At 44.4% G+C, this 14,272-nt stretch overlaps 1 protein-coding gene across 1 annotated transcript in view; it reads left to right on the forward strand.

Annotated features, from left to right (window-relative positions):
- Positions 1-14,272, forward strand: part of LOC126195054 (probable ATP-dependent RNA helicase DDX27) — a 91,703-nt gene that overhangs the window by 45,313 nt on the left and 32,118 nt on the right. Inside the window, exons 4-5 of the mRNA XM_049933501.1 lie at positions 116-282; positions 3,650-3,871. Coding sequence (XP_049789458.1) covers positions 116-282; positions 3,650-3,871 — 389 coding nt within the window. The remainder of the gene's footprint in view (positions 1-115; positions 283-3,649; positions 3,872-14,272) is intronic.

The raw sequence follows: 14,272 nt of genomic DNA on the forward strand, positions 1-14,272 counted from the left end.
AGTTTTCAGTCTTGTTTATGTGCCTTTCAATGACGCAGTATTTCTACTATTCAGTGTGTTGATATCTTTACTCCAAATTATTTATTATTTGACAAGAAACATTTTCTTTAATCAGATGACATAAAAGTTAAAGAAAAGAAATTGAAAGGAAAGAAGAAGATGAAACAGGAGCCAGATATCGAAGTTGATGAGGAAGCAGAGAAAGAGTTCTTTGAAGATGCCCCACCCTTTGAAGAGAATGCTTCGTTCTACCAAATGAACCTTTCACGCCCACTTTTAAAGGTAAAGTTTGTACTGTTTGTTTTTGTTTATGAATTTAAATTTTTATTTGGGTTTGTTCCATATGAAATACTTGCAGACTTCATACCTTTCCCGGTATTAGATATAAACTGGTATATCAGATGTATTAACAGTTTGCAAAAGCTTTTTATCCCATTGGTAACTGGGGAAGTGCTCAGGGTAAATGACAAGAATTCTCACACCATGGGGCCACATAGTGCTTGGAACTGAAATCTAACTGAAGCCGAGAATAAGTAACAGTAAAATCTTTAATTCCAAATAAAACAAGTCTCCATAAAATAGGTGGGATTGCCGTGGTTGTGAGACATTTACCACCACAAAAAGTGTTGTTATAAGTTGCAAAATTTACAGACTTCAAATGCAAAATAATATGAATGAAGAGAGGTGCAAACGTTGGGACAAAAATAGTAATCATTAAGTGGGCTCTTATGTTAAGTATCAAAGTGGCTATTTTGGGAAGTGCAGATATTAATGAGTCATAAAGGAGGCAAAATTAGTTGTAACTGATGTTAAGTGTATGTTCTGAGAATTTTTTCTGGGGTTAAGAAATGTGGTTGATAGTTGTAAATTAGTCTATTGAAAATAATGTCGAAAATTTGTTGCCAGCCTGACCAGTAGTTTTCGGGGAGGAAGAAATCCATGCCTCATTGTTATAGGGACAGCAAATTAATAAACAAATAAATATAAGTATGAGGACAATTTTTGCCATTTTACTTATCCATGGGAAGTGTTGGTACACAATGCAGCAGTAATAGTTCTTGTGAACAATACTATTGCTTTTTGGGAATATGCTGTAATTTGGAGTTGGCTGCATAACAAGGTCATGATGATGTTTCGTTCTGTATTTTTGATAAATTATTTTTCGAAGTTGTCTTTGCAATCATAAGATATTTGTAATTCTTTTTATAATTTTTTGAACTTGGTGAAATATTTCACTGGCAATTTTCAATTGTAATTGCCATCCATTTATCAAAATCAATTGGTATTCATCAGTCAAGAACAATGTTAGATAAGCTAAACAGTAGACAACTGCATAGATTGCTCAGATTTATTCGTTAATGTAACAAGTGCGAACCCAAGTAAATGTGCTTCACAATGCATTATTGGAATCTTCTGATATTAATCCTACCACAAAAAATTTGCTTCTCATAGCAAATTTTATAGATTTCAACAATTTGAATTAGGACAGATTTTTTTCTCACCATATAGATAGGTGTTGAGCAGCAGACAGGCATATTAAAAAGTAGACTAAGCTATTAAACAATGTCTTTCATGATTCAAGATTCTTTCATCAAATTTAGAAAAATACACACACACACACACACACACACACACACACACATATACATACAGAAATCACAAACACGAACAAAAACAAACCACTGTCGTCTGCAGGCAGTGGAGCCCGATTTAGCATCTCGATATGACAGTGGCCATATGTGTGAGAGATGTCATTGTATGAATGTATAGATGTGTGTGTGTGGGGGGGGGGGGGGGGAGGGGTTGTGAGTGAGTGTATGGGTGGTTTTCCAGATCTGATGAAAATGTTGTCCAGTAGCTTAATCTTCTTTTAAATGTGGTTGTCTCCGTTTCAACACTGCCTCTGTCAGGTGAGTAGCAAAAGCCCTTTTGCTCCTTGGCTCTTATAAACACCCTTTCCTTCAGGAAAGGCAGCATTCAGCAGCAGCAGTCTTGATCGGTATATTCCATTTATGCTGAATACCCTACATCTCACAATCACATTAGTAACATCGGTAAATGAAATATCAATCTTGGAGCTTAATGTACTTATCCTAATCCTGAGAAAGCTATGTATTCAAAACAGAGCATTTTCATTGTTCAAGACCGTCTGTCTCCTTGCGCCTGATTTATATTACTAACCTCACACATATCCCACTCCAGTCCCATTGTAACAACACACATGTGCATCCACCACAACACAAAAAACATGCGACTGGTGGTTGAGACCATAGAATTAGTATTTCTGTAGCCCCTTTATTAAAACTGTTAATTATTGCCAATATTTTTTTACTTAAAAATAATAATCTGTGTGTCCACTTTAAGTCTTAGCAAATAGTTTCAAATTGCAGTTATAAACAACCCTTCTTTATGAACAAAGGTTAAAATTCTCTTCTCAGTACTGAATAATACATGCAGCTCATTCCCACTGCATGACTCAAAATGTGATTAACTTTTTACGTAGTGCATGCCAAATTTAAACTCTGTTGTCCCACGAGATTGATTTTGTCAAGTACTCATTCCTCTGAGTAAGACTCCATGTGTGCTTGTCCTAATATTAAGCATGCTGGCCTTACATTATGAGAGTGAGCCTCTTTCCAAGACTGCTCCACTACTGAAATACGTTGCCAATTATTTTACTTACTAAAACTCTTAATCATTGGCTCTACCCCCACCTCAGCCAGTTACACTCTCCAAAATATGCTATGCTGTAGTGTGAAGAACAGATGCCACTATTATAGAGCCCAACATTGTCAAGTTTTCGTCAACATCAGGGGAAATTGCAACAGGCACATGCTCGGATCTGGGGGGAAAAAGAATATTACGCAAAATTCTCTGCTTCAGCAAACTCTGTCTTGCCTATCTTCTGCATATCTACGTAATGGCACCTACTTTCCTTCATACATTAGGTCTTGTAAATGGTAATTACTCCCTGTCCTTAACTTTGGATATTGCAAGTGGCTAGTGTGCATTTGAGTGACACTCCCATCATGATCCACCCTCCCATGCTCATCCACCATCCATCTCTCGCCCAACCTCCAACCCTCATTCATTTTCCTATCTTCCTTCATTCACTCACTCACTCACTCACTCACCCTCCTTTGCACTCCTTCACCCCTGTCTGCCTTTTGTCTTCCCTCCCATCATTTCTTCTTCTCACTTTCTCCATCACTCCCTCTCAACCCACTTCCCCCATGATCTCTTGTTATCCCTCTGTCCCTCCTCTTTCTTTTCATCCCTCTCCCCCTTTTACTGCTGCTGTTACATAATTCTGTTGTAGGTTTCAAGCATTATTCCTATAATCTGCACTGCATATCTTTTGTTTTTTTATCATAGTCTTTTAACTTATCATTTAAGCAAGTTCTGAATGAAAACAATAAAATATTGTTGCAGCCCACTACAATGGCAACCACATTTGTTGTTTGCAACAGTGTTCAGTTTGCTATCTGACTTAGAGCTCTGAATGCCTCTATAAGCATGAATGATATTAAATAGTAGAGGACACCACCTTAAGTACATCTGTTATACTAATTGTGTGGCATAGTGCCACATTGATCTCTTAATTACATATAATAGCTTTGCAGTGTATATAATTTTTGTGTACTTACAGGCAGTAGCAGCACTGAAATTTGTACACCCAACACCAATACAGGCAGCAACCATTCCTATTGCACTAATGGGGCGTGATATATGTGGTTGTGCAGCAACTGGAACAGGGAAGACTGCTGCATATATGTTGCCAACTCTGGAGAGGTTGCTTTACAGACCTTTAGGAGCAACCACAGTAACAAGAGTCCTTGTTCTTGTACCAACAAGAGAACTTGGTGTGCAGGTAAGTTTGTGATGCCTACAACAAAATTTTTGTCCATTTGTTTTTCTGTGTGCAACAAAACATTATTTTTGCAATTCAGTGTATGTTGTGTTACAAACAAAAATAATTCTAATGGGATTGAAGAAGAAATGCTTGAAGTAGAAGATACTAAACCTGTCTTTGCGAACTTTTAGGTTCCTTCTTCTGAGTGGAAAGGAGGATCGGTTGGGGAAGATTGGAAAAGGAAGAAGAGGTGTAGTAGGCCTCTTAGTCCATAGGTCAGGAGTGACTTACCTGTTGCCTTAGGGTATCTGATGTAGAGTTGGAGGATCAAGCATATAAACTGAGAACTATCAAAACAGGATGTGTCATACAGAGCTGCACACTGTGTAGCAGAGTGGAATGAAAGAGGAAGAGTAATCTGTTGAGGGTCTGGGGAAGAATAGTGGAACATTAGTAAATGCATTAGAAACAAGGGAATCAGCAGAGATTCTGGACCACCAGTTTGAAGTATTGTCTTGAACAAACCGTTCTCACCTTGGCAACTCAGAGTATCTGGTGCGGAGCTGGAGGATGGCGCATATAACTTTAGAACTTTTGAAGCAGATACTGTTGTGCAGAGCCATAGGCTGTGCAGTAGAGTGGTCTAGTTTGCTGAAACAGCTTGACACTGGCCACTCAGATGACATCTGATAGATTGTCATGCACATATACAGTGCTATGTAGTTGTGGGTGTAGTTCATAGGAAGAATTCAGGGATGTGTAGCTTCTCTCTGAAGGCAATATTTTATGTGACATTTGTGCCACCAGCATTTTAATGCTGCTTATCTGTTAGGGTTGGATTAACCAAAGAAATTCAACTTAAGAAGTGTTAAGTGTTTGATAACTTGTGTACTTAGTCATAAGAAAGTATTACTGATACATACAGTAACTCCAGTAGGATACTTTACAAGAAAAGTATTCTAATGAATGCAACCTAAACTCATATGGCATATTTGGCTGGAAGGCCCACAGTGATTGAGCACCCTAATTGGAAAGGTTTTACTTCCTTCGTGCACACTGGCACCTTTTCTTCAAAAGGTCTTAATTGTATCTGTTGATAATAGGTGCATGTGTAGTTCAGTGTTACATGTTGATGTGAAAGGTTGCTTTTAAAATTTTGGGGCATGCCCTCATAGAAGATGGTAAGAACAAACTATCCCCTCCTCTTTGTAGAAACTGTGTAGAAATCATAGTGATAAAATTGTAAACATAAAGGTAAGTGCATATGTGTGTAGGCATTCATTCCTTCCAAATGCCATTCATGATTAGAATGGGAAGCACTGCAGCTAATACTGATAAGAGGTTCGTACTGCCACACATTGTGATACAGTTTGTTAAGTATGATGAGAGAGCACAGCATTTATGACATGGACTTGAATTCAGTAGGAATGAGATTAAATTCGTTGTCCAACCATACTGATCGACGTTTTTTGTGATGTCTGTAGATATGAGTTCAGGCATATGATTGGAGAATTACTTCAACACTGGCACAGCTACTTTTTTCCATCATCTTTTCAACTCCAAGCTAGTGTTGTATCTCGAGTGACCTTGAGGGTCATTAAACATAACCACCCTTCTTTCTAGTTTGAGAAGTATACCTGTCGAGTAAACTGTGAAAAAAATATCCTGTGAAGAATATTTATCGTTTTAAGTCTTGGCAAAAGATAGTCATGTTCTGGCGGAGAAAGTGATTGATCTGTTTCTTTGAGCTTGAACAGAGAGTAATTGGCCTGTTTGTTGTGGTTCATTATGAATGTGTGTGTGTGTGTGTGTGTGTGTGTGTGTGTGTGTGTGTCCGTGTCCTCCTCCAAGTTATATTACGTTCTATTTCACAATATCATGTAGACACATTTGATCGTTATATCATCCTCTCACTTCGTATTTTCAGTGAAAAAGATCAGCTTTAATTTCCTATTTCAGGAACAAGTGAGACAAAACTGATCCATACGACTTACCTTAAAAGGTAGATTCCCCCCTATGGGTCTGGGGGTCAGAATAGGCCTGAGGTATTCGTTCCTATCGTAAGAGGCAACTAAAAGGAGTCTCACATGTTTCGTCCTTTATGTGATGGTCCCATGTAGGGTGTGACCTGCATTTTTCAAAATTTTCCTGAAGAGCAAGCCAATTGGGGAAGGGCGCCTTACATGGTCCAGTGTGCATTGAGATCTTTAGCCCACTTTCTCGTCATCACATTTCAGTCCTGCTCATTCTCCATCTCTTGGACCAGGACACCTTCCTGGGTGCGTTTTCCACCACACACTATGCAGTGTCGCTATCTGCATCAATGATGACCATGGACTTCTTTGCTCTTGATATCCAGCATGGTAGCCAGTCCATTGTGGTGGGGCTTCCATGTACCCTGTTGGTTGTAGCCCCCTGACCACACAGGGATCACTCTGCTGATGCCTGTGCAGTTAACTCCCCACATATGCCAAGGGATAGATGCCCATTCCTCTGGGGCATCGGGTCTCCCGGCAATGGCCATCCTGCCAGGTGGCCTTTGCTGCAGCTGGGTGGCGCCCATGGGGAGGGCCCCTCGCCGGAGTGGGTGGCATCAGGGCAGATGACCTGCGATGAATCATCTCTTGCTGGTTGTGAATCACCAGCAGTCTCTAAGCGAGCAAAGTCTATCTTCAGTGCCAATAACCCCATTCCCCTTCCTGGCCACCCCATGGGAGGAATGCCAGGCTAAGGATGGCAGTGAAGCTTATTCTCCCCGGTACATTATATGTTAGAGAGCTGATGGGGAACCTTTCGTGACGATGAAGCCTCAGTTTTTTGTTGAACATTTAGAGGACAAGTTTGGGGAGATAGAAGGATTGTCCAAAATGAGATCTGGGTCAGTCTTGATCAAAACAGCATCCTCTGCCGAGTCACGGATGTTACTCGCTTGTGACAAGCTGGGGGATGTTCCTGTAACCATCACACCCCATAAGAGCTTAAATATGGTCCAGGGTATCATATTTCACAGGGACCTTCTTTCGCGTTCTGATGATGAGCTGCTTGCCAATTTAGAGCGGCGAGGTGTACATTTCATCCGGCCTGTCCACCATGGTCTGAGGGATAATCACGTTGCCATCGGTGCCTTCATCTTGGGATTTGAGGGTGACACATTGCCCGAGAAGGTCAAGGTGATGGTCTCCTACTGTGATGTAAAGCCCTATGTTCCCCACCCCTATGCAGTGCTGGAAGTTCAGCCATATGTCTTTCTGCTGTACTTCCAATGTCACATGTCAAGATTATGTACGCTCATCACTCCCAATACTCCATGTGCCCCACGTCCCATCTGTGTCAACTGCAGAGAGCACCATTCGCCATGCTCACCAGACTGCAGGATTTTCCAGAAAGAAAGGAAAATCATGGAGTACAAGATTCTGGATTGACTGACCTAGACTGAGGCTAAGAGGAAATTTGAACGCCTGCATCCTGTATGTATGACATCATCTTATGCCGCCGCTACAACAATTCTGGCACCATCAGCTCCGCCAACCCTAGTCACCTCTCAGAGCCGGAAGACTACACCTGCCCCTTTGATGGTGGGGGGCAATTCCCTCCCTGTTGCTCCCGCACCACCTACTTCGGGAGCAATACCCCCCCCCCCCCCCCGCCCCCAATGCCTGTCCCCATTTCTAAGCCAGAGAAGCATAAGTCTTCTTCAGCTTCTCTCACTAGGAAGAGTCCCTTGGGTCACTCCTTTTCCAGATTTCTGCTGGTGGGAAAGAAGGCACCCACCAGTGGCTGAAGAGCTCAAAAGCAGCTGGTCGTAGGGCTTCATTCTCATGCTCAGGGCCAGAGATTGAGCCAGCAAAGTCCTCCCAACCAAGGAAATCCAAGGACCAGCGAGAGAAGTCCAAAAAGAAGACCCCTAAGACCAAGGAAATTGCAATGGCACCCACATTAATGCTACATACAAGCTCTGCGTCTGAGGATGTGGTGGAGATTCTGGTGTCCGCTGAGGACCTAGATCTCGCCAGACCCTCAGACACAATGGATATAGACTGCTCAGGCAATATGTCAGTGGTAGCAGGTGACCCTGAGGTGTAAACTGCCTTATTGAATGTTCCATGCCTTCCCAGTCTCACGATGACATCATCCTCCAGTGGAATTGCTGTGGTTTTTTCATCCATCTGGCTGAGCTATGGCAACTGTTAAGCTTTACACCTGCTATCTGCATTGAGCTTCAGGAAGCTTGGTTCCCGTCAGTGCGGACCCCTGCCCTCCGCAGCTATAAACCCCTGCCCTCTGCAGCTATAAGGAATATTACAGGAACTGTAGTGACTATAATCGAGTGTCAGGTGGAGTTTGCGTTTATGTCCTAAACTTAGTATGTAGTGAATCTGTGCCCCTTCAAACTCCTCTTGAAGCTGTGGATGTCATAATAAGGACGACACAGGAAATAGCTGTCTGCAGTGTATATCTTCCTCCAGATGGTGCAGTACCCCTGAATGTATTAGCTGCACTGATTGATCAACTCCCTAGACCTTTCCTACTTTTGGGAATTTTAACGCCCATAACCCCTGGTGGGGTGGTACCATGCTTACTGGCCGAGGCAGAGATGTCAAAACTTTACTGTCTCAGTTTGACCTCTGCCTGTTAACTACTGGGGCTGCCACACCAGTGTGGCTCATGGTAGTTACTTGGCCATTGATTTATCAATTTGCAGCCCAGGACTTCTCCCATTTATCCACTGGAGAGCACATGATGACCTGTGAGGTAGTGACCACTTCCTCATCTCCCTGTGACTGCCCCGGCGTCAGGTCCACTTACGTCTGCTGAGATGGGCTGTAAACGAGGTGGACTTGGAAACTTTCACCTCTGCTGTCACCATTGAATCTCCCCCAAATGGTAACATCGATGTGATGGTTGAGCAGGTGACTACAACAATTGTGTCTGCAGCAGAAAACACGATCCTTCGCTCTTTATGGTGCCCAAGGTGAAAGGCAGTCTCTTGATGGTTGCCGGAAGCGATTAAGGAGTGTCATCGAGTTCCAAAACGGCATCCTTCCCTGAAGCATCTCATAGCCTTTAAATGGCTCTGTGCCTGCGTTCACCAACTTGTCAAACAATGGAAGCAGGAATGTTGGTCAAGATGTGTCTCGACCATTGGGTGCCATATGTCACCTTCCCAAGTCTGGGCAAAGATCAAACGTCTTTTCGTGAACCAGACCCCAACAGGTGTTCCCGGTGTTAACCATAAATGGTGTGTTATGTACCGACACAAATGCGATTGTCGAGCACTTAGCTGAGCATTTTGCTCGAACCTCTGCTTCGGAAAATTATTCCCCAGACATTCGCACTCTCAAACGGCGGCTGGAAGGGAATTTCCTCTCATTCACTACATGCCACAGTGAATCCTATTATGCCCCATTTACAGAGTGGGAGCTCCTCAGTGCTCTTCCACATTGCCCGACACAGCACCTGGGCGTGATCAGATCCACAGCCAGATGATTAAAATCTGACTACAAGTGACATCTCCTCATCTTCAACCGGATCTGGTGCGATTGCATCTTTCTATCACAATGACGGGAGAGCACCACCATTCCAGCGCTCAAACACGGTAAAAGCCTGATTGATGTGGATAGCTATCAGCTCATCAGCCTCACCAATGGTCTTTGTAAGCTGCTAGAATGCCCCCTCAGGGGACTCAGCATTCATTTGCTGGGTACGGGCTTGGCGAACCTGGGGTCCCCGAGCTGTGGACTGGTGTGCGCCGCCAGTCCTCTGACACCGTAAGCTCTGGGCATGCTTCAGCGATCACCGTGTGGCGCAACGGTGGAACGTTGTGTGTTGCAGGGACCGGGGATCTTGGCTTGATTGCCTGGATTGCGAGGATGGTACATACCTCTATAAAAAACCCTTCAATCTTAAGGTGTGCTGCGTGCCGATAAGATGCATGGCTGTTGAGGTGGAACAGTCACTAGCGGGCGACCTCTGAGGAACCTGCTGCACCTCAGTTGTATAAGGCTTATCCAGGCATGCGGGGCTCTATCTGGGCGGACATTTAGTTCCCTAGCTGCTCGTGGGACGCACATGGCAACCACGTATTTCCCTTCACTAACTTCGCAATCAGTAAAGCGCATGAGGGAGGCTAGTCCTCCAGATAAGCAAGATAAGCAGATAGAACAGAGTAACAGGGCTCATGGAGTCATAAATGACAATGTTTTCATCGTGCTTAAGAGGAAGGAGGGCTCATTTGAAAAAGTGTCTCCTTTCTATATACATAAAGGTTTAGAAGGACTCACAGGTACACTGAAATCTATCAAATGCCTGAGGAATGGTACCCTGTTATGTGAGACTACTAGGGCAAAGCAAGTGGAGCTGCTTCGAAAGTGAACCAAGTTAGGCGAGTATGATATTACTGTCGAGTTGCACAATTCCCTCAACTCCAGTAAAGTCGTTGTCACCTGCCGTGATTTAATGGATATCGAGGTAGAAGAGCTGAAGCAAGAATGGGGATTGTAGACGTGGAACAACAGACATGTAGGTATAATGGAGTTGTTGAGAAATCTGCCACCTTCATTGTGACTTTCAATTCGCCTGTCTTGCCTGAATACATTCTGGCTGGTTTCCTCCGACTTAGGGTTAGGCCTTATATACCTAACCCTATGCGATGTTTCAAATGTCAACGATTTGGCCATACAACGATGAGTTGTGGGGGTGAACCGACCTGCAGTATATGTGGCAAGGCAGCTCATGAAGCTGGGACCAAGTGCACATCTCCAGTGCTGTGTATCAACTGCTCTGGGAGCCATCCCGTCTGGAGCAGAGACTGCCCCATCTTTGCGGAGGAAATAAAAATTCAGGAGATAAATGTGACAAAGAGGATACCTTATGTTGGAAGCCAAAAAAGAGTATAAGGCAACAAAACCCCCTGTCTTTGCCACATCCTATGCCTCCTTGGTGCAAAAAAGTGCGTCAAAAGTAGACGCTTTGACGCAGACCATGTCCAGCATAGCAGTATTCTCCACCAATACCTGTACGTGCGTTTGTACCTGCCAGAGCACAACCAATAAAGATATAGTAGCTATTCAGGCTGCTCCGACTGAACCAAATGCTATTGCAGAGAAAGCTACAGTGAAGACTTCGAAGGCCCTCCAGAACCCGAGTGCCTCTCCACTTCCCCCATCCCAGACTTCCACCAAGAAAAAGGGACCAGGGAAAGGGGCATGACGTTTGGTGTCAAACCTGCCAAAGGCACCATCGGATGTCATTATGGCATCCCTGACTGATGAGGAGGAAATCGTCATGCAGTTTGATACCTCTTCCCCAGAACCTGGCAGCCCCTCTGCTGCCACTCGCTCCACAGGTGTCTCACCAGCGCGGCGCAAAGACAGGGGGAAATCTAAACCGAAACACTGATATGGCTCCCATACTTCAGTGGAATCTGAATGGAGTCAGAACTCACTTTGAAGAATTGCGGCTGTTAGTACAGGAAAACCCCTTTTGCATCTCTTTGCAAGAGACACATTTTAAAGAGAATGACACACCTGTACTTACAGGATATCACTTGTACAGTAAAGACGACATGACTAGTAATAGAGCGCAGGGTGGGGTGGCAGTGTTCATTAAGGACACATTCCACTCCTCACCTGTGGCCTTAACCACAACGCTACAAGCGGTTGCAGCTCGGATTCTGGCCCATGTTAATGTCACAGTGTGCTCCTTGTATTTACTACCCACTGAGCTCATTGACAGTGAAGCCCTTGCACAGCTCATTGATCAGCTATCCCGTCCCTTTCTCATTTTAGGTGATTTTAATGCTCATAATGCATTATAGGGTTCAAACAACACCTGCCCCAGAGGCCAGATGATTGAGCAGTTGATCAGGACTTCCGACATCATACTGCTGAACACAGGTCAGGCCACGCATTTTAGCACCGCTTCAGGTTCGTACTTTGCCATAGACCTCTCTATTTGTTCGCCTATGCTTGCGGACATTGCTCAGTGGGTCGTAGACGACGACCTTCATGACGGCGACCATTATCCTATCTGGCTCCATCTGCCAGTTGAAATGGGTGGTGTCGCAAAGCCGCCGAAATGGTTGTTCCGGAATGGAAACTGGACGCTCTACAGGCAGTTGGCTGTTTTTGAACAGTGTGAAGGAGTCCAGGATTGGGTGGATCACATTACGGCGGTGATGCACCATGCCACTGATGTATCCGTACCAAAGTCAAAGGGAACACCTGTGAGGCAGCCTGTCCCTTGGTGGAATGACGACTGTCGTACTGCAATCAGAGACAGAAGGGCGGCTTTGAAAAGATTCCATCGGTGCCCTACTGATGCGAATCTGGCAACTTTCCGAATAGCACGGGCGTGGGCGAGAAGAATCGTTAGAGAGAGTAAACGGAGGTCTTGGCGAGAGTTCCTGAACTCCATCAATAGGTCCACATCTTCAAGCAAAGTATGGGAAGCCATTACGAGGATCTCAAGGCGATACTCTCGACCGCCAATAGCAGCTATACGTGAGCGGGAGTGTCTCCTAACATCTCCAAGAGACATCGCCCAGGCAATGGCAGAATCATTTCAAACTATTACGGCTGATTCTAGCCAGGACCCAGAATTTAATCGCTATCGGGGCACACAGGATTGGGCTGGTTTTGATTTCCGTTCAAACAACAGTGAGGATTACAACCAGCCTTTCTCTTTGTGGGAGTTGGACTCTGCACTGTCAGTATCTCGGGATACTGCACCTGGTCCAGACCTGATATCGTATAGCATGCTGCAGCAGTTGGATCTGCGGTCAAAGGAAGTCCTCCTTCAACTTTTTAATGAAATTTGGAAGACAGGTGACTTTCCTAGTTTGTGGAAAGAATCGATTTTAATTCCACTTTTAAAACTAGGGAAGGATCGGACTGATCCCAGTAGTTATCGTAGCGTTAGTGTCAAGAGCTGCGTAGGAAAGACATTTGAGCATATGGTCAATAGGCGCCTGGTGTGGGTTCTGATACAAGATGCTTTCCTACGTAAGCAACACCTTATCGGGGTTTTCTTCGACCTCGAGAAGGCGTACGATACTACCTGGAGGCATAACATTTTGCAGCAGCTTTATGAGCGGGGTTTCCATGGGCGTTTACCCACAGTCATCAGATCCTTTCTGTCGGATAGGTATTTTAGGTGTAAGGTTGGGAATATCCTGTCTGATCGTTTTAAGCAGGAGAACGGTGTCCCTCAAGGAAATGTCCTCAGTGTGACAGCTTTCCCAATTGCAATCAATAGTATTGCGTCCACAGTACGACGGCCCGTACAGTGCTCCTTGTTTGTGGACAATTTCTCCATTTTCTGTGCGTCTTCCTCCCTTACAACTGCTACACGCCAATTACAGCTGACGATCCTGCGATTGGAGGAATGGTCTAAGACCACAAGCTTTAAATTCTCTTTGGAGAAGACTGTTTGTGTAGATTTTAACCGTTCCCGTTCTCATTTTAATCTCCCTGTTTTAAAACTAGGAGACACCGTTCTCATCTTTATGGAAAAAGTGAAATATCTCGGGCTTATTTTTGATGAGAAGCTCACATGGTTGCCACACCTAAAGGATCTAAAGGTCCGCTGTTTCAAGGCTTTAAACGTCCTTAAATGCGACAGTCATAGGTCCTGGGGCGCTGACAGGGCACGTCTGCTCCAACTTTATAAGGCCTTTGTGCGACCTCGACTGGAATATGGATGTCAAGCTTATGGATCTGCAAGACCTTCGTACCTCAAAATATTGGATGTGATTCACCATGAGGGTCTTAGGCTTTCAACGGGGGCTTATCGCACGAGTGCAGTTGCTAGTCTATGTGTCGAGGCTGGAGAGCCTCCGCTGTCCATTCGGCACCTTCTCCTCGTGGTACGGCAAGCATACAGGGCCAAGTCCACTCCTCTTTCGTTGGCATCCAACACCTTTTCACAGCTGGCACTGGAATGTCTCTTCCGCCACCATCCGAAGGCAACAAAGCCGTTTGGCATCCGTGCAAAGGAGAGTCTCGAGTCAGTACACCCGGAGGGCATTAACGTCATCCACCAGGGATGGAGTAGGGGATCTCCCTGGCTACTACAAAGGCCAAGATTACTTCTTGATCTGGCTGCTTACAAGAAGTATTATACCCCGGACCACCTTTTTAAAATTAAAATTACTGAGATTTTAGACCGCCATTCAGATTATATTACTGTTTACACGGATGGGTCTAAACAGGGGGATTTTATGGGCTGCTCTGCTGTGTTTCCCGATACTGTCCGTAGGATAGGGCTCCCAGAGCAGTTCTCAGTTTACTATGCAGAACTGTTTGCCATTCTGCAAGCATTAGAGCATATGCGACGACATCATGGCACGAAATTCATTATCTGCTCTGATTCCCAAAGTGCTCTACACGCTCTTGAACAGATGTACCCAGCAGATTGGAT

Source organism: Schistocerca nitens, chromosome 7, assembly GCF_023898315.1.
Source record: "Schistocerca nitens isolate TAMUIC-IGC-003100 chromosome 7, iqSchNite1.1, whole genome shotgun sequence".
Taxonomy (NCBI): Eukaryota; Metazoa; Arthropoda; class Insecta; order Orthoptera; family Acrididae; genus Schistocerca; species Schistocerca nitens.